At 44.2% G+C, this 23,435-nt stretch overlaps 1 protein-coding gene across 7 annotated transcripts in view; it reads left to right on the plus strand.

Moving 5' to 3' along the window:
• The window catches only part of MTM1 (myotubularin 1), a 98,244-nt gene extending 83,872 nt beyond the window's left edge, over positions 1-14,372 (plus strand). For all 7 annotated transcript variants that reach the window (XM_070502159.1, XM_044763395.2, XM_044763391.2 and 4 more), the window contains 4 exons: positions 809-901; positions 1,524-1,637; positions 5,593-5,769; positions 12,669-14,372. In XM_070502159.1, coding sequence (XP_070358260.1) covers positions 809-901; positions 1,524-1,637; positions 5,593-5,769; positions 12,669-12,836 — 552 coding nt within the window. In that variant the 3' untranslated portion in view covers positions 12,837-14,372. The remainder of the gene's footprint in view (positions 1-808; positions 902-1,523; positions 1,638-5,592; positions 5,770-12,668) is intronic.
• The last annotated feature ends 9,063 nt before the right edge of the window (positions 14,373-23,435 follow it).

Below are 23,435 nucleotides of genomic sequence, written 5' to 3' on the forward strand. Positions count from 1 at the left end.
ATACAAAATAGAGGAAGGTTGGCAGGGGTGTTAGCTCAGGGCCAATCTTCCTCACCAAAATAACCACAACTAGTTGTGAAACCATGTATTCACTTCTAAGAAGAAAATCTGTGGAGTGTAATAAAAAACACTCTACAGGTTTGAAAATGTGTGATGCCTTGGGTTACTGAAGGTCTTTTTAGGAGACATGTTTATCCATCTGCACTATTTACAGTTTCACTTGGAAGTCATACAGGGAGTCTGCATAGAAGCATTTAAATTGAAATTGTGCAAAAGGAGGAAGATAGGATGACAATTCTTGCTCAACCAATATTGTAGCTGTTAGAGCCAACTATATTTGTAGAGATGCTAGACTTTTAGTTGTGGCTGTTTTTATTACTATTCTCATATACATGTTAAAAATTGAGAGAACCTATTAAAATTCATATTTCCCGGTCTTGTTTCCAGACACGCTTTGAATAAGCATTTTTAACAAGCTCCCCGGATGCTTCTCATGCAGAGGACCCATAGACAGTTTCAGAAACACTGCTGTGCAACCTTTTAGCCTTCATCCAATCAGATGAAATAGTTATAACACTCACATAGGATGATGCTGTGCCAATTTGTATCAGTATTTTATAGATGCTTAGTTTCCGTTATTTCAAAACTTTACATTGTTTTCTATATTGCCAAGAAAAAATAGACTACTCTGAGAAACTTGGCATTTGGAAAACAAGTCGCTGAGTTGGATGGTCACATTTTGTGGTTCTGTGCTTTCTCAGTTTTGTACCCATAAGTTAAAACAAATCATCTTCATCTCCTCTTTTAGAGGATAGGTCATGGTGATAAGAACCACGCCGATGCTGACCGATCTCCTATTTTTCTCCAGTTTATTGATTGTGTATGGCAAATGTCGAAACAGGTAAGGGCTACATAGGATGAAAATACATTCAACTTAATGTTTCAGTATTTTAATACAATGTCTGGGATTTGCCTCAAAATAATACAGGGCAGAGACAGAGATGAAACGAGTTTGGCCATGTGCAAATAATTCTTGAAGCCAGGTGATGGGTCTATGGGGTTTGTTTTCTTTTTATTCTCACTACTATTTATATGTCTGGGATTTCCCATAATCAAGTTTTTAAAGTTCAGTATTTAACTGTATTATCTCTACTAACAGAGGAGCAAGCAGTTGACAATACCCAGTTGTCTTCTCTGTTCACTCTACGTCGGCATTTGCGTAGACGCATGCTCCTAACTTAGAATACCGAAAAGCATTAAACTCTCTGTGTGCCCTGGAGACGCAGAGCATCCAGAAGATCGGCTTGCTCTCTTCCTTCTCCTCCACTTCTTTGCGTGGCCCTTATGTAAACTCCTGGGCCCCGCGCAGAGCGAGCGCCGGCAGGGCTCCGGGGCGGGTGCGGTTCGCAGCCTCTGCCTCCTGCCTGGAAGGTGTGGCGTGGCAGGGTTTGGCACCTCTCTGCTGTTCTCTGAAGGATCCGTCTTGAGTTTTCATGCTCTCTTTGCTCGTTTCTTGTGTCTAGTTCCCGACAGCCTTTGAATTCAATGAACAATTTCTCATTACGATTTTGGATCATCTGTACAGCTGCCGCTTTGGTACTTTCTTGTACAACTGTGAATCGGCTCGAGAAAGACAGGTGAGCGAAAATGCTAATCCTGTCAGTTAAATGTGTCTGGTCTGCTGTGAAATTAAAAGAATTTAATAGCTTGATTTGTGATAAATGCAAGGTTTCTCATTTTGTACCCCCAACTTGGGTGTTTGCACTTCAGCCGGGATTTGTTGAGTGTCTGCTATCTACCGCAGGGCTAAGACACTGACTTCGCCCTTGGGGAGTAGGAATGACTTCAAAGTTAGGCAAGGTCTCCCTCCCAAAAGGCCATAACGAGTTCAGGAAAGGGAATTTTTTAAAGGCATAAACCCTCACAAACAGGGAAAATGAGAAAAGAGACATAGCAACAAACTTTTGGAAGTGGGAAGGCTAGTAGATAAGTGGTAAATAATGTAGCTTGAGAAAACTGAATCTCAAACCAGCAGCAGGGAAGCCAAGAACCAGCCCACTTTGTGTCACAGGGAACCTGGATGACTCGGGTTCTGGGGAGAGGGTATACCAGGTGTCTGGGTCGAAGGGGGAAAGATAAGACAACTGGAAGCTCTGTTTAGAGTAAGCCATTAGCTTCCCCAGGTCCCCTCCACCACTCTCTGGAGCTGAGGACTCTGTCAGAGGTTGCTTCTCGAGAGAGGGTGAGAGTGAGTCTCTGGGCTGGGGACCTGAGTGTCATCAGGGGCCCCAGCTCACTTCCCTTGCTGACTCCCATCAATCTGGCAGCATGTCCTTGTCTTCCAGGTGGGAGCATGAAAGAACTTTCTCTGTGGGCAAGGATAGAGGAAATGGAGCCCTCCTTCATTACTGGCAGGAGTATAAAGCGGTGCAGCCACTGTGGAAAACAGTCTGGTGGTTGCTCCTGAGAAAGCTAAATAGAGAATTACCATGGGACCTAGCAATTCTGCCCCTAGATATATACCCAAAGAAGCGAAAATAAGGTTTGAAACAAAAACTTGTATGCACATGTTCATAGTGGCACTACTCAGGGTAGCTAAAAGTTTGGGCAACAACCCCAGTGTCTATCACCTGATGAATATATAAACAAAATGTCGTCTATCTATACAATAATATATTAATCAGGCATAAAAAGGAATAAAGTTCTGGTCTATGCTACAACATGGATAAACCTTGAAAACATGCTAACTGAAAGGAGCCAGACACAAAAGGTCACAGATTGTATGACTTCATTTATGTGTAATGTCTAGAATAACAAGTCCATAGAGACAGAAAGTAGGTAAGTGGTTTACAGAGGCAGGAAGGAGGGGAGAATGGGGAGTGACTGCTTAGTGGGTATGGGGTTCCCATTTGGGATGATAAAAATGTCTTGGAGCTTGATAGAGGTGGTGGTTGCACACCATTGTGAATATTCTAAAAGCCACTGAATTTTACACTGTAAAATGGTGAATTTTATGGTATGTGAACTCCACCTCAATTTTCAAAAAGAAGAATTATCTCTGGGGAAACTGACTAGCCCCAGAAGAAGGACCTAAAGATACCAACACCTAGAGTTCCCCACAGTGAAGCTCACGTTGATGAGCCTCAGGATTTCAGAGCCTCCAGTCAACTCTTCTCTTCTCCACTCTTAAATAGTGGCAGACAACCGAGAGGGGGAAAAAGCAGCTCGGAAAAAATAGTTACCATGTAGGGAGGGGAGAAATGTAGACAAGAAGCTATCATTTAATATCCCCAGAAACATAAGAACATATTGGTACCACAAAATAATAACAGGATATTGTTTGGAAAGAACATTTAGAGATCAGAAAGGAAGCTGAAGCCAAAAACACGCTATCAACAGAAATTAATAACTCAGCAGAAGAGTTGGAAGATAAAATCGAAATCTCCCAGAAAGTAGAGAGTAAAGACAGAAGTGGAAAATGAAAACAAGATAAGAAAACTAGCAGATCAGTCCTGGAGGTGCAATATCAAATAACAGGTGTTCTAGAAAGAGAAAATAGGGAAACCAGAGAGCAAGAAATCACTGAAATAATTTGAGAATATTTCCTGGAATTGGAGTATGTGAGTTTCCACATTGAAAGGCCTGCCAAGTGCCCAACCCAGTGGACAAGAAGAGAGCCATACTAAGGCACATCATTGGGAAGTTTCAGAAGACCAGGGACAACAAAAAAGATCCTTGAAGCTTCCAAAGAAAAAAAAAGAATGGGTTATTTGCAAAGAAACAGAAATCAGGATGATTTTGAGTTCTTCAACAGCAATATTGGAAGCAGAAGTCAGTAGAGCATTGCCTTCAGAATTTTAAAGGAAAATAATTTCAACGTAGAATTCTGTAGCCACCAAATTGCCAATCACACGTGAAAGTAAACAAGGATATTCTCAGACATGGCGTCAAGAAAGATTTACCTCCCATACCACACCCTTTCTCTGGAAGCTGCTGGAGTGTGTACTTCATGCAAACAAGAAAGAAGATGACGGCGTGGAATTCAGTAAGCAGGAGCTCCAGCACAGAGAGAGGCAAGAGGGGATCCTTGGGGCAAAACAGAAAAGGACCTAGATGACAGATGGACTCAGGGCACAGGGGCAGCCAGTGTAGCTTTCTCTCCTCCGAAGATGAAACTGGGGGGTCCGGATGTGCTGAGTGTCTTAACGGAAGTTTAAGATGCTGGAGGAAGAGTTTAGGGTTGAATTAATGATAAGTGCCAAGAAAAGCAAGCAAACAGAATAGACACTTGTTAAATCAAGGGAAAACAAAAAGGTTGTGCAGGCGAAGAAATCACAGACTAGTAACTCTACATGGCTCACCTGGGAGTAGCATTTGCTTCATCATGAGAATCTAAACACTGAGCTCGGATCTCATCCCAGCTCCACTGTGTGCTGGGGGTGTGAGGCAGGATGGAGGGGGCCTTGTCAGGAGTTACTGACTATCTCTGAATAGCCAACATGTAGCAAGAAGAGCATTTTATTTAGAGATATGGAGGTGAGTACCAAATAAGCAAAGAAAGCAATTTAAAGAACCAAATACTGTTGCTTCTGGGGAGCCAGGTGAGAAACTGCTTTTTTCATAACAAACCTTGTCAAGCTATTTGACTTTTTAAACTATGTGCATGTATAAAAATAAAAACAAGCATGCAAATAAACACAATGCAGTGTAGATTGTGGCATCGAAAGGTGCGAATGGAGTTTTAGGGGGATTCCAAGGAAGGCAAAATTAGGCTGCCATTGTTATCGTTCATGTTAAAGTATGTGTTAAAGAAATTTCTTCAGTCGCTTCCTTCAAGTGGTTCTTTTTAGCTTCCAGTTTTAGCTTATTGGCCCTTTCTTATTGAAGTCATTACTAGGAAGAGTTTCAAATTTTGCCTTCGGTAATTTTAGTACTTGTATTTTTATTTCCCGAGCTTTGATTTTTCTCTAGTTTATGGCCAAAATCAGTAAAAATCTATAATAAAATGAAAACATGAATATCTGTATGAGATGATGGACACTAGACGGAAAACCGGAGACTCAGTGCAGTCAGTTAGCCAAGTGTTTTCAAAGATCTGGCTCTTGGCATGATGTAGATTAAACATCTGCATGATTGATTAAAATAGCTTTATATCTAGATGCCTACCGTCAAGTAGACACAGGTTAAGATTTCGTAGTTCTAACAAATACAAAAATGAAAAAAATCAGTGACATCTTAGGATAATTTTTCTTTCTGCTGAATTAAAAAGAGCATACTGTCCATCTGTTGGTAAATGTTTTACCTAGCCAGGAATAGTCTTCTCAGGTCAGTGAATTGCATTTAATGTTACAGCGTCCTGTACCTCTCTCTTGCGTAGCAATAGTGGCTCTCAAGCGAGGCCATTATCTATGCAAATATCGGTAAGTGGCTGCCTGAGCACTCACTGGCCCAGGAGGCTTTTTGAGCTATTGTGGGCATAATGTAAATGTAGGATTCAAGTTGATGCTCACCTGTGTTGCCACAGGCTGCAAAATGGTTTGTGTACTGGGTGTGTGTTTACTTAGGCTTTCCACTTTCTCTCTCTCTCTCTAGAAAGTTACAGAAAGAACAGTTTCTTTATGGTCACTGATAAACAGTAATAAAGACAAATTCAAAAATCCCTTCTATACTAAAGAGATCAATCGAGTGTTGTATCCAGTTGCCAGCATGCGTCACTTGGAACTGTGGGTGAATTACTACATTCGGTGGAACCCCAGAATCAAGCAACAAGTAAGTGAAAGCCAGTGATGTCGATTGGTGATTGTTTCTGTACGTAGATAATGCGATTTGGTAGTTTTTTAAAAATATCATGAAAGGGGAAATACCAAAAAAATCATACTTGCTTTTAAACGCAACTTTAATTAAAAAGTATTTTTAATTGCCAAACCATTTACTTTGATTGGCGTTAAACTTGTATTCTTCTGCCTACATGAATAAAATATAAAATTTTTTTGCTAAAATGTAAACCGATTTAAAGCTCTGGAAAATGTTCGAGTTTTGCTAGCCAAGGATTTCCTTTAATCCCTGGAAGCTGTTACACATCCTAAGAAAATTCTTTCCAGTGACTAAACTTAGATGATCCCTCAAGGAGAGAAAACGTTGTGCTCCTCTCCGGTTCAGGTGTGTGTATTAGGTCTGCTGACACCAGTGCTTTTTACTGAGAGTCTTCAGTCCTAAAATAAAGATAATTGACCTGTCAGTGGATAGTGCACTCAGTTGGCCATTTATCAGTCACAAAGTGGAAACAATGATTTTTGAAGCAAAAGACTCCACATTTTATTAAAGATGCACTCAGGCTTTCCACTCTCCCACCACCATTCCATCTAAAATCAGAAGCAAATACAGCCTGTTTGTAAAGGCTCAGAAGGACCTCCATCTAGTGATCTGTTCTAAACGCTATAAATAGTCAGTATTTGCGATTGCTTTTCGTAAAGCTTTGCCCATTTTCCTGCAGTTTGGATGGTTTACCTGTTCTCACAGGCCAGTCTTGCGTCAGCGCCAGCTTTAATCCCACTAGAAACAGGCGACAGCAGGGGCTGGGAGCTGCAGTCTGTCTCGTAGATTGGTGATTCCACTTAGCCAGCTGGCCGCACGCCAGTCCGTGCTCTCTCTTCTCAAGGGGGAAGTGTGTGGTTCAAGCTGGCACTTTCATTTCAAGGTCTCTGCTGCTTGCATGAAAGGCTTTTGCAATTTAGTAATGGTTCAAATGTGTAATCTTTTAGAAAGTGACAGATTCCAGGGCTTGACAACATTCGCTTGTTTAGTTTAGGATTCAAGAAGCACATTGAGGGAATTTATTTAGCAGTAGTTCTAGCATTGGGATATCGAGGGAAGAGGAAATGGGAATTTTTCCAGGATTCTAACCACTCTTACAGAGGACGTGTTCCTTTTCTAATTAAAAAATATTACACAGGTGAGCACTGTTTGTGCTATAAATTAAGCCTTTTCTGTATTTACCATGGCTTGTTTTTAAACCATCGGTAATTAGGAAGTGTTGACAATTTCCATACAGATTCTGTAATCTCCCCTCAGTTGTACTTGGAGAAATTCTTGAAATTTCAAGAAATTTAGAGCAATTCATTTCATTTCTGAATATATAAAGGTAATAATGAGAATTGTGTGACAAGTCAAGTTTGAAGGGACATTGTTAGAACTGCCTGTACCGTCTCTCTCCCCATCATTCTCATAGAGCTTTGCAAAAAGGAACTGGGCCAGATAGGAAGGCACGTTCTTGACTAAAGATTTTTATTTGGAGACAGTAATTGGTTTATATTATGATCTATGAAATTTACTCAAAAAGGAAAATAACATATCCTTTCTACATAGATTTTTCTGAGTGTGGAGGGTCCTACACAGATCCTTATGTCCCTTGGCACTTTGTATTTTCATCTACCATTTACTGAGTGTTCGCATGTGTCAGGCACTGAGGGGAGGCAGAGATTAAGAGGAGGTGGTCTCTGCCCACTCGGAGCTCCTAGGCTGATGGGGGCACCGAGGAACATAAGGTGAGGATTAAAATGCTCAGGGAGAAATGCAGTACTAGACATGTGAAGTGAGTGCCTTAGATTTCCTTGAAGATCATATGTAGAACATTATTTCATACATAAATAGATTAAAATCTGATCACATAGGACTTTTTAAATTATATAACATAAACCTGAAAGAATATACTTAAACAGTTAGGAGTTAAATTGCCATTCAGTTGTGTGGCCCAGTTGGCATACAGACAATTACCGGGTACCTATAGTGTCCACTGCGCTCTGATGTACTCTGAGTATTGAAAGATACAAAAGCTTATACAGCCCTTCCCTATAATGAGGCGTTAACCTAGAAGAAGGCAGGGTTAGTGTGCTTTTAAAAGCAAAAGCCAGCAACCCTTGCTATGACATAAAAATTCAGCAGAGGTGCTGGCCCCGTGGCCAAGTGTTAAGTTCGCGGGCTCTGCTTTGGCGGCCCAGGGTTTCATCAGTTCGGATCCTGGGTGCGGACATGGCACTGCTCCTCAAGCCATGCTGAGGCGGCGTCCCACATAGCAGAACCTTCAGAAGACCCACAACTAACATATACAACTATGTACTGGGGGGCTTTGGGGAGAAGAAGAAAAAAGAACTCAGCAGAGTTGATGGAAAGACCAAGGCTTACATTTGATGAGCTATCAATAAGCAAATTTGGTACTTTATTTCATATAAGGAAATTGCTCATGCCGAAAGCAAAAGTCTGAATTGGTCACATTATAAACCTGAATGGGGCCTTTGGCTGCCGCTGAGCCTCCTGTTGCCCTTTGGGAGCCACTGTACTCCACGGAGCTGCTAACCAGGGTTGCACCGGCCAAGGCCACGTCTGTGTCATGGTAACTGAAGGGTGAGAACGGTCCAGTCAGATATTCACAGGCTGACCTGTGTGGTGTTTATTTCTAATAGAAAAGTGAAAAGAAACATGAATATGGAAATCGTTTGAAGCCTCAAATGCTGTCATAGCTAGCTGATTGCCTAGCATCTAGTCCACGCTGAGCTGGCGTGCTCTTTCCTTCTTCATTCCTTTCCTAAGAGAGAAGTTGAGTTGTAGTATTTAAAGTCACTTGACTTCACATTGTGTTTCTCGTTATTTTGTCTTTTGGTGTACTGTCACAAATGGACTCTCTCCTTCTATTATAGCCTCGAAATGGTTGGTGTTTGTCTAGAGGCTAATGACTTTCATATTTTGTCCTCATTGCTAGACTGGATTATCTTTTCATTTCTAACAGTTTTTCTGTCTACTCTCCCGAGTGTTCTAATTATACACCTTTGTCATTGGCAAAAGTGATTGTTTTACCTCTGGTTTCTTTTTCTTGTCTAATTGTACTTGCTGGTACAATAACAAATGGATTCTAATAGTCATATGAAGAAGGGAGGTTTTAAAAAGAGCCAAGACAATTTTGGAGGAGAATATCGAAGAAGAGCTTGCCGTGCTGTGTATCAAGACTTATTTGAAGCAGAGTAGAGCCCAGAAACAGACTAGGGGAAGCAGGTGGCATTGTGACATGGAGGGAAAAGATGGACAGTCGCTGGTAAACGGTGCCAGCATGGCAAGTCAAGCTTAACAAGTCTAAAATGGAACTCCCAATATCCCCGCAAACCCGCTCCTCCTGCCATCTCCCGTTCAGCCCTCAGCAGCTCCGTCCTAATTGCTATGGCCAGAGCCCTTGGAGTCATCCATGACTCCTTGCTCTCTCACACCCCACACCTTGTCTCTCAGGAGAGCCCGCTGCGCTTGGCGTTCAGAACCTGCACCACCTCCGACACTTTCCCCAAGTACTGCTGCATCGCCTTCCAGCTGGGCTCCCTGCTTCTACCCTTGCTTCCTTCTAGTCCCTTCTCAACGTGCCGGCCAAAACGGTCCTCATACAGCACGCACCGGATCCCACCAGTCCCATATTCAGAACTGTCCAGGTAGCTGTTCACCTCGCACACTCAAAGCCCAAGCCCTTCCAATGGCCTCTGAGGCCTTATGTGACCCCACCCTCCCCTCTCTGACCTCCTGGCCTCCTCACCAACACCTCTTTCTCACACATTCTGCTTCGGCCACACTGGGCTCCTTGCTCGTCCTCAGACACTCAACTGTCTGCTTCGCTCCCTCTCCCCCTCCCTCAGGCCTTCCACCAAGAGTCACCTCTTCAGTGTGGCTCACCCCAACCACCCTATTTAGAGGGGAGCTGGCGCTCTGCCCCCATCCCCGTCCCTCTTACCCTGCTCTGCTTCTTTTCCATAGTATTCATCACCTTTAAACATTCTGTGTGACTCACAGGATTGTGGTATTCGTCGTTTGTCTGTCTCCCCCTGCTGGCAGATAAACGCCACAAAAACAGGGATTTGGGCCTCCTTTGTTCGCTGATGGAGCCCGAGGGGCTAGAACAGTGTCTGGCCCTCAGGTGAATACATAAAGAGAAAAATGGGCGAGGGATTTTAGCAGGCAGTGCACAGCGCTTACCAGGCCTCAGGCCTTCTCCCAAGCATTTCCGTTCTAATACCACATATGCCTTCCTGAAAAACCTCACGTCCTGCAGAGTCACAAGGTAAAGAGAATGAGGCTTACAGGAAGAACAGGATTAGGAGGTTGGAGGAGACTTCTCCCAACCTGTGGACCTTTGTATCCAGAGCTTTCATGGAAGCGACAGTCCCAGTGGGAATGCGGGCATAGTCACGTCTCTGCAGCATTTGCATCTGGCCGCCATTGATTCCTCCTTGGCAGCCTATAGTGGGTTGAATGGTGTCCCCTAAAAGACATGTCCCTCACAACCTGTCACTGTGACCCTATTTGGAAAAAGAGTCTTTACAGATTTAATTAGGTTAGGATCTCAAGGTGAGATCCTTCTGGATTTAGAGTGGGCCCTAAGTTCAATAACAAGAGACAACAGGGAGATTCGAGACAGACACACAGAGGAGAGAAGACCATGCCAAAACAGAGGAGTGGTTGGAGTGACATGGCCACAAGCCAAGGAAGCCTTGAGCCCCCAGAAGCTGGAGGAGGCGGGAAGGGTCCTCCCCTAGAGCCTGCAGAGGGAGCGCAGGCCACTGACAGCCTCATTTCGGCCTTCTGCCCTGCAGAGCTGTGAGAAAGGAAATGTGTCGTTTGAAGCCACCAAGTTTGTGTTAGTTATGGGAGCCACAGGAAACTAATGCACAGTCTTAAAGCCCAGGGCTCATGCTGCCTTCTCTGAGACACAGGTCCTGGAGGGCTTCTGCTTCTACTGCAGACCGTTCTCCTCGGCGTTAGAAATCAGATCCACAGTATGGCCATCTTCGTCAGCACGTGGTCTTCACAGCTTCCTTGGTGCCCGCAGCTTCAGTAGATAGCTTAATACAATGGAAAGCAGGATGGTTCTAGAAGCCACTAGCACTAAAGGAAGGCACTAATGTAGACTATTGCCTTTTTTGTAAATGTCTTCATATATTGCTCAAGTTTTCTAGAAGCTTGCCCTTGATCACTTCAAAACATGAACGTCCCGGCGAGGCAGTCTTCCGGAGGCCGTTCTGTTGTATATTTTGGCCTGGGTGGTGATTACATTGATTTATACTTATGTAAAGATTCATTGAGCTGGACATTTTAAGATCTGTGCACAGTACTATCTGTGGTTTATATCTCAGTACAAAATTTTAAAAAATTGGAGCCAGCCCGGTGGCATAGCACTTAAGTTCGCATGCTCCGCTTTGGTGGCCCAGGGTTCGTCAGCTTGGATCCCAAGCATGGACCTAGTGCTGCTCATCAAACCAGGCTGTGGCAACGTCCCACATCAAAAATAGAGGAAGATGGGCACAGATGTTAGAGCTCAGGGTCAATCTTCCTCAGCAAAAAGAGGAGGATTGGCGGCAGATGTTAGCTCAGAGCTAATCTTCCTCAAAAAAAAAAAAAAAAAGTTTAAAAAATTAACATGCTGGGGAGAATCACATCCTGTTCCAGCATGACTTACACCTTTATTCTGCCATCAGTCCCATATTTATCACTCAAAGAAATGGCATTGTAGCAGAACATTGCCTGACTTCACTCTCCCAACAGCCCTGTGAGGTCTGGACCGTTCTGAGTCCCATTTGACAGATAGGGAAGGTTCGGTCACACAGCCGGCGAGAGGCAGACCCGAGATTCATGCCAAGGCCAGCGGGCCTCAGAGCCACTGCTGTCAACCGTGCGTTAATCTGGGTAATAGCACATGAAAAGATGTGCTAGAGCAGAGCAATGCAAACTAAAAGTACCATGACGTACCAAGTTACAGTCATCAAATTGGCAAAGAAAAAATTACTCTTACATTCTCCAGTTCTGGTGAGGCTGTGGAGCAACAGGAACCGCCAGACATCACTAGCGGAGCATAAGGCCCTCTCACCACCTCAGAGAACAATTTGGCAGCATCTAGTAAAGCGGAAGAGACCATACTGTCTTCTTCAGCAGTCCCCCCCTAGGAAAATCCCTTGGAGAGACACTGGCACGTGCCCGAGGACTTGTGTCCGAAGATAGTGCTACAGCATTGCGTGTGGAATAGTGAGGAGCGCTATAATAGTGAGGGCATTACCCATCCTCCATCAGTGTGGAAGTGGATGCATCGAGTGTGGTTCCTTTATTCAGTGGAACTCAACTGCGCTCCAGTTCAGAACCGTAATGTCGGGTCCGAATGTCAATTGATGAATACAGAATACCACCATTGATGTAAACTTCCACATGTGGAGCATAGTGGTATATATTTTGTTGCTGGGTACTCACTTGTAGGAAAAATGTCACAAACCTGCACAGTAAGGAAGGCGACACTCCAACCTGAGAAGAGTTGTTGCCTCTGGGAGCGAAAGAGGGGAGCGGTCCTGGGGATGGGCGACACAGGAGACTGGAGCTGTGTCTGGGTTGATAAATTTAGAAAGATGGTGACGCATGTGTGAGGAAATGTGTATGTTATTTCTCGGTGGCAGACAGCTGGGTGTTGTCGTATTCTTGTACTTGTGTGTGTGTTGAAATTTGGGGGTATTGGAGGACAGTGTGTGTGGACGCTAAACCTCACTACGAAGGCTTATTGAGAAGGCAGCAGGCACGGCCGGTGGCTGGCGCGGAGCAGGCAGGTGTCTGTGATGTGGCACCGTCCAGCAGTAACGCATCTTTGTGCTTCTCTGCAGCAGCCAAACCCAGTGGAGCAGCGCTACCTGGAGCTCCTGGCCCTGCGCGATGAATACATAAAGCGGCTCGAGGAATTGCAGCTCGCCAACTCTGCCAAGCTTTCCGATCCCTCGACTTCACCTTCCAGTCCTTCACAAATGATGCCCCACGTGCAAACGCACTTCTGAGAGGGGACCCTGGCGCGGCGTTAGAGCTCTGAAGAGAGGAAATAGCTGACTTTCATTTGGGGCCTCTGTACAAAGTAGATTAAAATATTTGCCTCCATGTAGAACTTGAACTAACATAATCTTAAACTCTTGAATATGTGCCTTCTAGAATACATATTACAAGAAAACTACAGTGTCTACATGGCAATCAGAAGAAAGGAGCCAAGATGGGGTTTTGGAAAATCCTGACACCTTTCCAAAGCAGTTTTCAAAAGATAAAATTTAAATTTAATTTACCTCTTTAGAAATGCTCTGTATATGATATGTATTTTGTAGGCTTAATTGGAACAACATTATTTTAAACTAAAGGGGAAAAATATATGTTTGTGAAATGGATTTTCCTCAAGCTGCTTATGCTAGTTGCTTTGGATTATCTAAAATGAACCCAAATGTGAAAGACGTGTGTTACTGCCAAAACCAAATTGAACTCAGCTTTCAAGGTATTATCCAAAAGCAAGGTGTTAAAATAATTGCCAAATTTTATTCCATTGTCAGTGGTGACTTAAGGAGAAATAGCTGTGTAGATGAGGTGTTCATTATTTTGAAATTTTGGAATATGAAGTGTTTTCCCCTAATTTTCAAGAGAAGCATATTTTTATATTAAAAAAAAAATGGGGCCCAGTGAAATATGATTTGATTTCTTTTGAACTTTGCCAATTCTGTTTCCCAAGTTCTTCCGTGAGGTTGCCTAAGATTCGGACCCGGTTTCAGGTTGGGGAGCGCCCTTCAACAGCACTGTCTCAGGAGGTCAGATGTGTGATGCTGCGTTGGTGACTGTTTCGCAAACGTTGCTCTAGTCAAACCAGCTCATCTGCCGAAGTGTAGGGTTGAGCATCTTGGAGGTATGAGCTGTTGCTAGAGCATCATCCTTTGAAATAGAAGCTGTAGATGTACACTGTTGAGCGTATTCTTGAAAGTATTGTTTATGAATTTCAATTTAAATGGTGTCGGATGCCCCTCCCCCCAAGCGTGCATAAAAACTGGTTCTACAAATTTTTACTTGAAGTACCCGGCAGTTTGCTTTTTCAGGTTTTTTTTTTTTTTGTAGTATTAAATGAAATTTCAAATGCAGTTCTATTTGATATCTGAACTAATTCATTTAGTAAGTATATTTGTAAAAGGTAAGGCTAGAGTTAAAACAATTAATGTGTTTTACGATGATTTGTAAAGGACTATTTATAGCTAATATGGTTATGTTTTCAATGAATTAAGAGAGATTAAATATATCTTTGTAAGTTATTTTATGTCATAGCTTCATTGGTCTACCAAATAAGACATCTCAAATACAGTAGCAGAATGTATAAATTTTGTATGTATGAGAAATTTTATTAGACATTCTCTTGCTTTTTGTAAACGCTGTAAATATTTCATAAATTAACAAAATATCACTCCATAAAAAAGCTAATACTAATAGCTTAAAGGATCTTGTGAAATTTCATGAAAGAATGTCCACGGCAATAACGATAAAGACCTGCTGTAATAAACGTCGTAGCTGCACACAGCGCCCTCTTTTCAGAGAGGTCACTGTGGATGTGAGTCAATGTGCGTGACGCCCATCTTTTCTTCTCCTGGCTTGACTTCCCATGCTTTCCCCAAATTCCAGTGATATTGGACATTTAAGTGCATTGACGATGCAGATTTTATGTCACAACTGTCTTTATTGAAGTAAAGATAGCTTTCACAAAAGTGCCAGGGGGCATAGGCACGAAACTTCAGACTCTGGATGAACACAGCAGTTGGCGTTAAGGGAGGGGTCAGGACATTGGTTGCAATAAGCCATACTCGATGTCTCCTTAGGTAAGAATTTTAAGAATTCTTCAAATAATACTGCCAGTTGGAAATTACATTGTTTATCTATGTACCTCCTAAGAATGCTAAACAGTTACAGCAGTAAACTAAAATTAACCATTTTTTAAATGTCAGAATAGTATTCAAAAGCTTAAGCCTATCTTTTAAAAGCCATGAGTATTTGAAATATTCTGCAAGGTTCTTCTGCAGACATTGCTGCATTTACTCCTCACTGCAAGCTCACAGGCTACGTGATACTCTGTTATCACTGTTTTTCACCTGAGGAGAATCTCATTGCTCCTGGGTTCACCAACACGCCCCAAGCCCCACAGCAGCAAGACAAATTTGTGCACGTATTCAACTGAATTCTGCTTCTCAAGTTCCCACTGAATAGCCTTAGCTCTGCCTTCTGGAATGAAATGGAATAATCTCTCTTCCTGGGACAGCCCTTCAAATAGTTTGGAATCATATATATTTTTGATAATAACAACAGTTTTTCTCAATATAGCCATAGCACTTTCTGATCTATTTTTGATAATGCAGCAAAGCTTATCCTTATGCTTTTTTTGGTAGGAATAATACTCAGACTTTCAAAATAAGCTGACTACCATCTCATCTCCTGCAGCCGTCTCGACAGAGTACAGATCTGTGCTGTCATTCATTCGGACAGCACTTGTGACATTTGGGGGCATTAGGCAAAAGTAAGACTCTAAAGGGAACGTTCCTAAAATTGGGGGATTTATTACAGAGCGTATGCACCTATGCCTGCAGGATGGAGCCATTGGCGGCCATTAAAGCCACAGAGGGGACGCGCAAAGGAACCAGGAAATGTGTGCAGCGTGCAGCCCGCAGACAGGAACGAGGAGTAGCGCATTGCGGAGACGTCTCACGGCTGAAATAGACTGCAGTGGGATTGTTTGAGGTTCCCAGAATCACTAGGCATGATGCTGGAGCACCAGTATTTGAAATAAGAGTCTGATACTGCAACAGCTCTCGGTAGATTTATAGCTTAGTTAAGGAAATCTTAGCAAAGTCTTCTCTATTAAACGTATTTGGAAGATGAAAGGTCAGCAGAACAAAGTATTCTCATTTCCTTAGGAGGCTTAGATTCCAATATGGATTATTCCTTATTTGCAATAATTTGTCTTTTAAAAGCAGAAGCTGTGTGTGTTTAAACCATGTAGGGTAACTAAAGATTTAGACACAACCGTTAAGGCCCAGCAGTTCGTTTCTCTAGTAGCTTTGGAGAACATGAGTTACGCGTTTACAGTACTTAATACTTATGTGCTTCTGAAATAAGACCGCATTTCACAGTGCATTCCACATAAATTACGAACGAACGTTGTTCACCTCATTGCAGGGGTTTTATGTCACAAACTTGTATTAGAAAGAATCCTGGTCAGAATGTGTGGCAACCTGGGTTCCCGTCTTGGTTCTGGAACTGCTGCTTGGCTGGAAACGTGAGGTCCTTCCAGCTCCCAGACGCTATGGATCCGGAGGCCTGGGAGGAGGCCTCAGTGTCCATCTGCGCGGTGAGGATGCGGACTGCCCGTTCTCAAAGGGTCCTTACAACTTAAACAGCCCTTCTCAGGAGTGCATTTTAGTCGCTCGTGCACATACAGTATTTATGGCACAAGATGGCATTGGCCTCGTGTATTAGTTTCTTGTTTTTGCTGTAAGAAATCACCACAAATTTAGTGGTGATTTATTTTCTTACAGTACACATTTATTCTCATACAGTTCCAGAGGTCAGAAGTCCAAAATTAGCCTCACTGGCCTAAAGTCAAGATGTAGGCAGAGCTGCGTTCCTTCTGGAAGCTCTAGGGGAGAGCCCTTTTTCAGCTTTTAGTGGCCACCTGCTTTGTGGCCCCTTCCTCCGTCTCTAGAGCCGGCAGCATAGCATCGTCAAATCTCTGAAGTCTGACTGTTCTCCCTCCCTCGCTGACATTTAAAGGACCTTGGTGATTATCTTGGGCCCATCTGGATAACCTAAGCTAATCTCCCCATCTGAGTCAGTTAGTTAGCAACCTTATTCCATCTGCAGCCTTAACATCCCCCTTGCTGTGTCAGGTAACATACTCACTGGGTCCGGGGATTAGGACAGGGACATCTTTGGGGCCAGTATGCCGCCTCCCACAGCTCCGTCCCTGTTAGCTTCAGATGGCAGGTGAGTCTGCGAGGCGAGAGGTCACACCCAGCTAGCGATTACTTACCATTGGGTGAATGACTTGCTCGATTCATTTTGTTACATCTCAGATGAAATTTAGATTTACAGTTGCCTCCAATTTTATTCCCTCTTTCTATCTTTGCATCTATACAAAACCAGCCTGTGCACTTTCAATTTCCTTGGTCCCTAAATGGAAAGAAGGGAGCTATTTATTGGGAGCATATGTGCCAAACACTGTACTACTGAGCCTGCCCCACAACCTTATAAAATTGATCTTTTTTGGTCATTTTATAGATGAGACTAAGGCTCACGGCCAGAAGTAGTTTTTAAGTAAGGTCATTTCAACAACTACTGTCTACCATGACCCAGACCTGTGCCAGCCAGTCTTTGTTTGGAAACAAACATGAGTAAAGCAGTGGCTTCCTTCAAGGAGTGCCTGGCCTAGCAGGACGACGCTCCGGTTAGCCGAGATTTCCCACGTGGGACACTGCCTACACTGGTAGAGGCAGGTGGGGGGCTTTGGGGCCAGGGTAGGGGGTCAGGGAGGAAGTTCTTGGGAATGTGGTCAGAACTGAGTCTAAAAGTTAAGTCGGGGCTCCGTCACACCTGTCATCAGGGGAATGTACATTGAAACCATAGTGAGATGCTGCCCCACAGCTGTGTATTGGCAAACCTTTCAAAAGTCTAGCAATCCCAAGCATTGACAAGGTTGTGGGCCAATAAGAACTCTCATATGCTGCTTTGGAGACAGTTGGCATTACCTGGTAAGATCAAAGTGATATCTCCTCTATGACCTACCTGTTGTTTTATGTTAGTTCTTGAATAACTATTAATTTAGGTGTGAATCCTGCTAAAACTGGAAGTGAAGCTGTAATTAGATCAGACACGGAATTTCTGCTCTTGGGTATATAGATGCCCTTGAGAAATAAGAACTTCTGTGCACCAAAAAACACGTACAAGAATATTCATAGCAGCTTTGCTTGTAATGGCCCCCCAAAACTGGAAACAACTCAAATATCCATCTACAGTAGAACAGGTGAATTGTGGCATATTCATACAATGGAATACTACACAACCAGGACAAATGATCATACTACAGCTACACGCAAAACAGATGAATCTCATAAGCACATTGATTGAAAGAAACCAGATACAGGAGAATATATGTTATTCTATTCATATAAGTTCAAAAACAAACTAAACTCTTGTTTCAGCATGTATAAATGGTAAAACAATAAAAGCAAAGAAATCGTCACCATAGAAGAGAACAGTATGAACAGAAGCATCTAGTACTTTAAACGTGATACAGCGTACGTGTGGAACTCAAAGCAAGTTGGCATTCCTGGATTGTAAAGTGCAGGGGACTGGGAGGAGATAACCGAGAGGCAGGCAGGGGCCAGTCATGGGGCTCCTTGGGGGCCATGTTAAAGAACTTGTATTTTCTTCTCTATGCCCTAGGAGCCACTGAAGGGTTTGGGGCCATGGGAGGGACGTGATAAAATATGAATCACTCTTGCAGCCATTTGGAGGGTGGATTGCAGGGTGACAAGACTGGAGACAGGCCGGTTTGAGGCTACTGTAGTTGACCAGACGTGGAAAACTGAGCCTGGAGTACAGACGAGTAGAGATGCAGATTGAAAAAGAGTCAGTAGGACCTTGTGACTGATTGGAAAGAAGAGGCAGGAAAGATGTCAAACATGACACCGAGGTTTGGGTAGGGCAATTGGGTGGCAAGTGGTAGCATTTCCAGAAATAGAGAATATCAGTGGAGGAGCAAGTGGGGGTGGTGCTGGGGCCAGTTCGGGACATGCTGAGTGTGAGGAGGACAGGCGTCCAAGATGTGCTTGAGTATAAAGGCCTGAAGCTCACCAAAGAAGTCGGGGAGAGAAACACAAATTTGGGGACAAAACTGTGGAGTGGAAGACATTGCCCATGCAAGTGAGTGAAGAGAAGTGACGAGCCACAAGTCCGGATTTTAAGGGGCAGACTGAGGAAGCGGAGACCTGGAAAGAGCTGGAGAAGGAAGGTGCGAGAAGCACAGAAACAGTTGCATTGTGGAAGGCAACAGAGAAGATAATTTCAAAGAGCAAGTGCTGAGCATGAGAGATCTGGTAAATTAAGGATGAAAAAATGTCTAGTTAATTTGGACAGTAGGAAGTCCTTGGGAGACATATATGAGAGCTGTTTCATTGAGGCAGAAGCCAAATAACAATGAATTAAAAGTCACTGGCCCAGATTCTAGTTCAAGCAGCTGTAGGAAGCATGAGCCCAGTTTGAGAAACTCTGACTTTGGCACCAGGCCTGCTTTAGCACCACTAAGCTGCAAGGAGGGCCCATGGCTCGTGTTGCAGATCCCAGGGCAGGGAGCCATGTTATAGTAAAGAGAGGACAAACAAACTGAAGAGGAATAGCCCGGCCTCCTGCTGTCATTCATTCGACAGATACCTATAGAGCCCTATCAGCTTAAACCTCACTCCAGTATGGAAGTCTTCCCCAATGCCCCTCCCCTCAATCCCATCTTTGGTCCCACTGCCCTGTGCTCCCGAGCATCCGATACTTCCCCTAGCGTGCCACCTGCCATACTTGTGGAAACAATGTGTTGAATGTCTTTCTTCTTCACTACAAGATCAGCTGTATGAGGACAGGGACCATTTCTGCCTCGTTCTTGGCTGTAGTGCCCAACAGGGTGCCTGGTGCACGGTAGGTGCACAATAGATATTTATTTGAATGCATGAACCAGTGAATGAATGAATGAAGGGGGGACAAGTGTCCGCTGCTCTTTCTAGAGAGTTGACTATAAAGAAAGGAGAGAGATTCGAGAACACCTTTGGGGAGATGAGACCAGGAGATTGGGCTTTGCGAAGGAAGAGGCTTAAGTGGGATCATACGTGAGAAGGAAGGAGCCAGTGGAGAGAGTGAGATTCATGATAGAAGAAGAGAGCTGTTGCCTGACAGAGCAAGGCCCCAGGGTAGGCGTGAGCCCAAGGATCTAGGCAGAGAGGGATTTGCCTTGAACAACAGAAGGGCCTTGTCTTCCCCAGCAAAGAGAAGAGGAGGGTGGCTGCAGATGAAGAAACATTTGTGGGGAGTGTGGTAGCAGAATAACGGCTCCCCAACGACGTCCACGTTGACTCTCTACATGACGTTACATAGCAAAGGCGAATTAAGGTTGCAGGGTGCTAATCAGGTGACCTTGCTGTGGGGAAATCATCCTAGATTATCGAGGTGGGCCCAGTGTGATCACAGGGGACCTTGACAGTGGAAGAGGGAGGCGGAAGAGTCACTGTCAGAGCGATGCCTTGTGAGAAGGACTCACCTGGTTTGGAGACGGAGGAGGGGGCCATGAGCCAAGGAATGTGGTGGCCTCCAGAAGCTGGCAAAGGCTAGGAGCCGCATCCGCCCCTAGAGCCTCCAGAGGGAGCACAGCCATAGTGACGCCTGGATTTTAGCCCTGTGTGACCGTGTCAGACTGCCGCCCTCCAGAACTGTAAGAGAATAAATGTGTGTTGTTTCAGCCACTGAGTTTGTGGTAATTCGTGACGGCAGCAGTAGGAAACTAACACAAGAAAAAGAGAGAATTTGTGAAGTCCATGCCTGATGAATTCAATTCTCTTAAACATTCCTCCAATATCCGAGGATTGTAAGGAAATTCAAATTAGCCCAGAGCAGAGGCGGGTGAAGAAGAGGAAAACATCCCTGAGGAGTGGCGGTCGCCAGCCAGCTCTCTTGCACGTGGTCGGAATGCACTGCACGAGACAGGTCAAAAATCCTCAGGCACCAGGCTTGTGGCGCCCCCAGGTGCCCGGCAGAAGCACATACAAGTGCTCTCAGAGGAACACCTTCATCCCAGGCCTCTTAAGAATCCTCACAATTTTCCCAAGAAAATAAACAGCTCACCGTAAAAGACAGCAAAAGCAGCAGACAGCGGGGCAGGGCCTGGAGGCCGTCAGGCGGTAGGATTATCGGATACCGGCAGTGGTGTGCTGAATTGACACGCGCGGGCTCACGAGAGCTGATGGCAGGCATCTCTTCCCAGCTCTGAATTCAGTCATGTCAAGGTGGGAGTATCTACACCACAGAAATCAGCAAATGCTACAAATCGGTGGTTTTTCCTTTCTTCAGAGAGCTGATAATTAAACTTTACCAGCACACCACTGGATGTGGGTTGTAAAATGACCACGTATATTATCTTTAAAGAAAGAAAACCTAGGTGACCTTGGGTTTACCAATGAGATTTTAGATAGAAAACCAAAAATATAAGCTATGAAAGAAAGAAATTGACAAGATGGACCACATAAAATTTAAAAACTTCTGCCCTGTCAAATACACTGTTAAGAGAATGAAAAGACAAGCCACAGACTGGGAGAAAATCTTTGCAAAACATATATCTGATGAAGGACTGTTACCCAAAATATACAAAGAACTCTTAAAACTCAACAATAAAACAGCAAACAACCCAATTAAAAAGTGGCCAAAAGGGAGCTGGCCTGGTGGCGCAATGGTTAAGTTCTCACGTTCTACTTAGGTGCCCGGGGTTTGCAGGTTCAGATCCCGGGTGCGGACATGGTACCACTTGCCAAGCCATGCTGTGGTAGGCATCCCACGTATAAAGTAGAGGAAGATGGGCACGGATGTTAGCTCAGGGCCAGTTTTCCTCAGCAAAAAGAGGAGGATTGGTGGCAGATGTTAGCTCAGGGATAATCTTCCTCAAAAAAAAAAAAAAGTAGCCAAAAGATGTGAACAGAGCACCAAGGAAGATATCCAGATGGCCACTAAGCATATGAAAACATGCTCCACCTCAGATGTCGCTAGGGAATTGCAAATTAAAACGAGATGCCACTACACACCTATTAGAATGGCTAAAATCCAAAGCTCTGACTGCACCAAATACTGGCGAGAATATTGCACAGTAAGAGTTCTCAGTCACTGCTGATGGAAAGGCAAAATGGAACAGCCACTTGGGAAGACAGTTTGGTGGGGTTTTTGTTTTTGTTTTTTACAAAACTAAGCATACTCTTACCATAGGATCCAGAAGTTGTGCTCCTTGGTATTTACCTAAATGAATGGAAAACTAGTGTCCACACAAAAACCTACACACAGATACCTAGGGCAGCTTTGCTAATAATTGCCAAAACACGGAAGCAACCAAGACGTCGTTCAGTAGGTGAGTGGGTAAATAATCTGTGGTACATCCAGAGAATGGAATATGATTCAGTGCAAAAGAGAAATGAGCTGCCAAGCCATGGAAAGACATGGAAGAACCTTAAGGGCACAGTACCAAGTGGACAAAGCCAATCTGAAAAGGCTGCCTACTGTGTGAGTCCAACTATACGAAGATCCTGGAAAAGGCAGACAATGGAGACAGTCAAAAGAGCAGTGGTTGCCAGGGGTTGTGAGGGGAGGGCGCAACAGGCAGAGCACGGGATTTTTAGGGCCGAGAAACTCCTCTGGATGACACCCTAACAATGGAGACGTGTCGTTACACATTTGTCCAAACCCAGAGAATGTACAACACCAAGCGAGAACCGTAATGTAAAGGGTAGGTTTTAGTTAATAACAGTGTGTCAACAGTGGCTCCTCAATTGTGACTAGTGTACCACACTAACAAGGGAAACTGGGGAAGGCTGGGCTGTGGTATATAGGAACTTTCTGTACTTTCACTCGATTTTTCTAAAATCCTAAAACTGCTCAAAAATGAAACAAAAGAAAAAGTCTATTAATTTTTCAAAAGGCATCCCAGGTAATTCTGTGCAGCTAGTCCAGCACCAAGCGTCTAGGAACTACTGTTTTAGGCAATCCCTGCATTTTGGTCTAATTGCATCATTAAATAGATGCCATTGAAAATTTGTCACTGATTACCGAGTCAGCTTCCTTTGGAATGCCTTGTTGTTGTACTGATGGAGACTTTGGACAACAGTATGCCAAAAACGTAGGGCGAGAGGAAGAAACCTGGGCACCTCAGTGCGTCTTCTAATCCAACAAATCCGTGAGTCTCTGAGCCAGTTTTCAACTGATTGCCTCTCAGCCCCAAATCCACCCTTCTTTAACTGCTCTGTGATAGTGGAGGTGGGCTTTGTAAATAGTTCTCGCTACCAACTGGCACAGTGTTAATCCTTGTCAGCAGAAGCTGCTGGAGAAATACTGAAGGAGAGAGGAGCTTCCCTTCCAGGTTCTGGTGTGCCTCCCTTCTTAGTGCCCTGCAGAGCACAGCTCCCTCCAGGGTCGGGCTCCTGAGCACGCAGTGTCTTGTGTGCTGGGCTTCTGCATGTATTAAGTATGCCTTTTAGTGTCTGTATTTTCTGATGCTTTGACATCTGGGGCCTTGCTGACCCTGGAGGCATGCCCCTCTCCGTTAGCCATTTCCTATAGATAGTAAATAACTTGCCTGTGGAGCATGCTTTACAAATGCAAGCCAACCAATCCAGAGCCCACATCCCCAGCCACCTCCTCTATGGGCGACCACTGTCCCCCTGCCCTGATCGCCCCGGGGCCAGGTACCAGGCAGGCAGGAAGAGCCCCTATGCCCCAGAGCCTGATCAAATTACTCGAACTAGCCAATCCTAAGCCTGCTCGCCCTGCCTCGCCCATCCGTTCCCTCAGAAACC

This window comes from Equus asinus, chromosome X (genome assembly GCF_041296235.1).
Source record: "Equus asinus isolate D_3611 breed Donkey chromosome X, EquAss-T2T_v2, whole genome shotgun sequence".
Classification (NCBI taxonomy): Eukaryota; Metazoa; Chordata; class Mammalia; order Perissodactyla; family Equidae; genus Equus; species Equus asinus.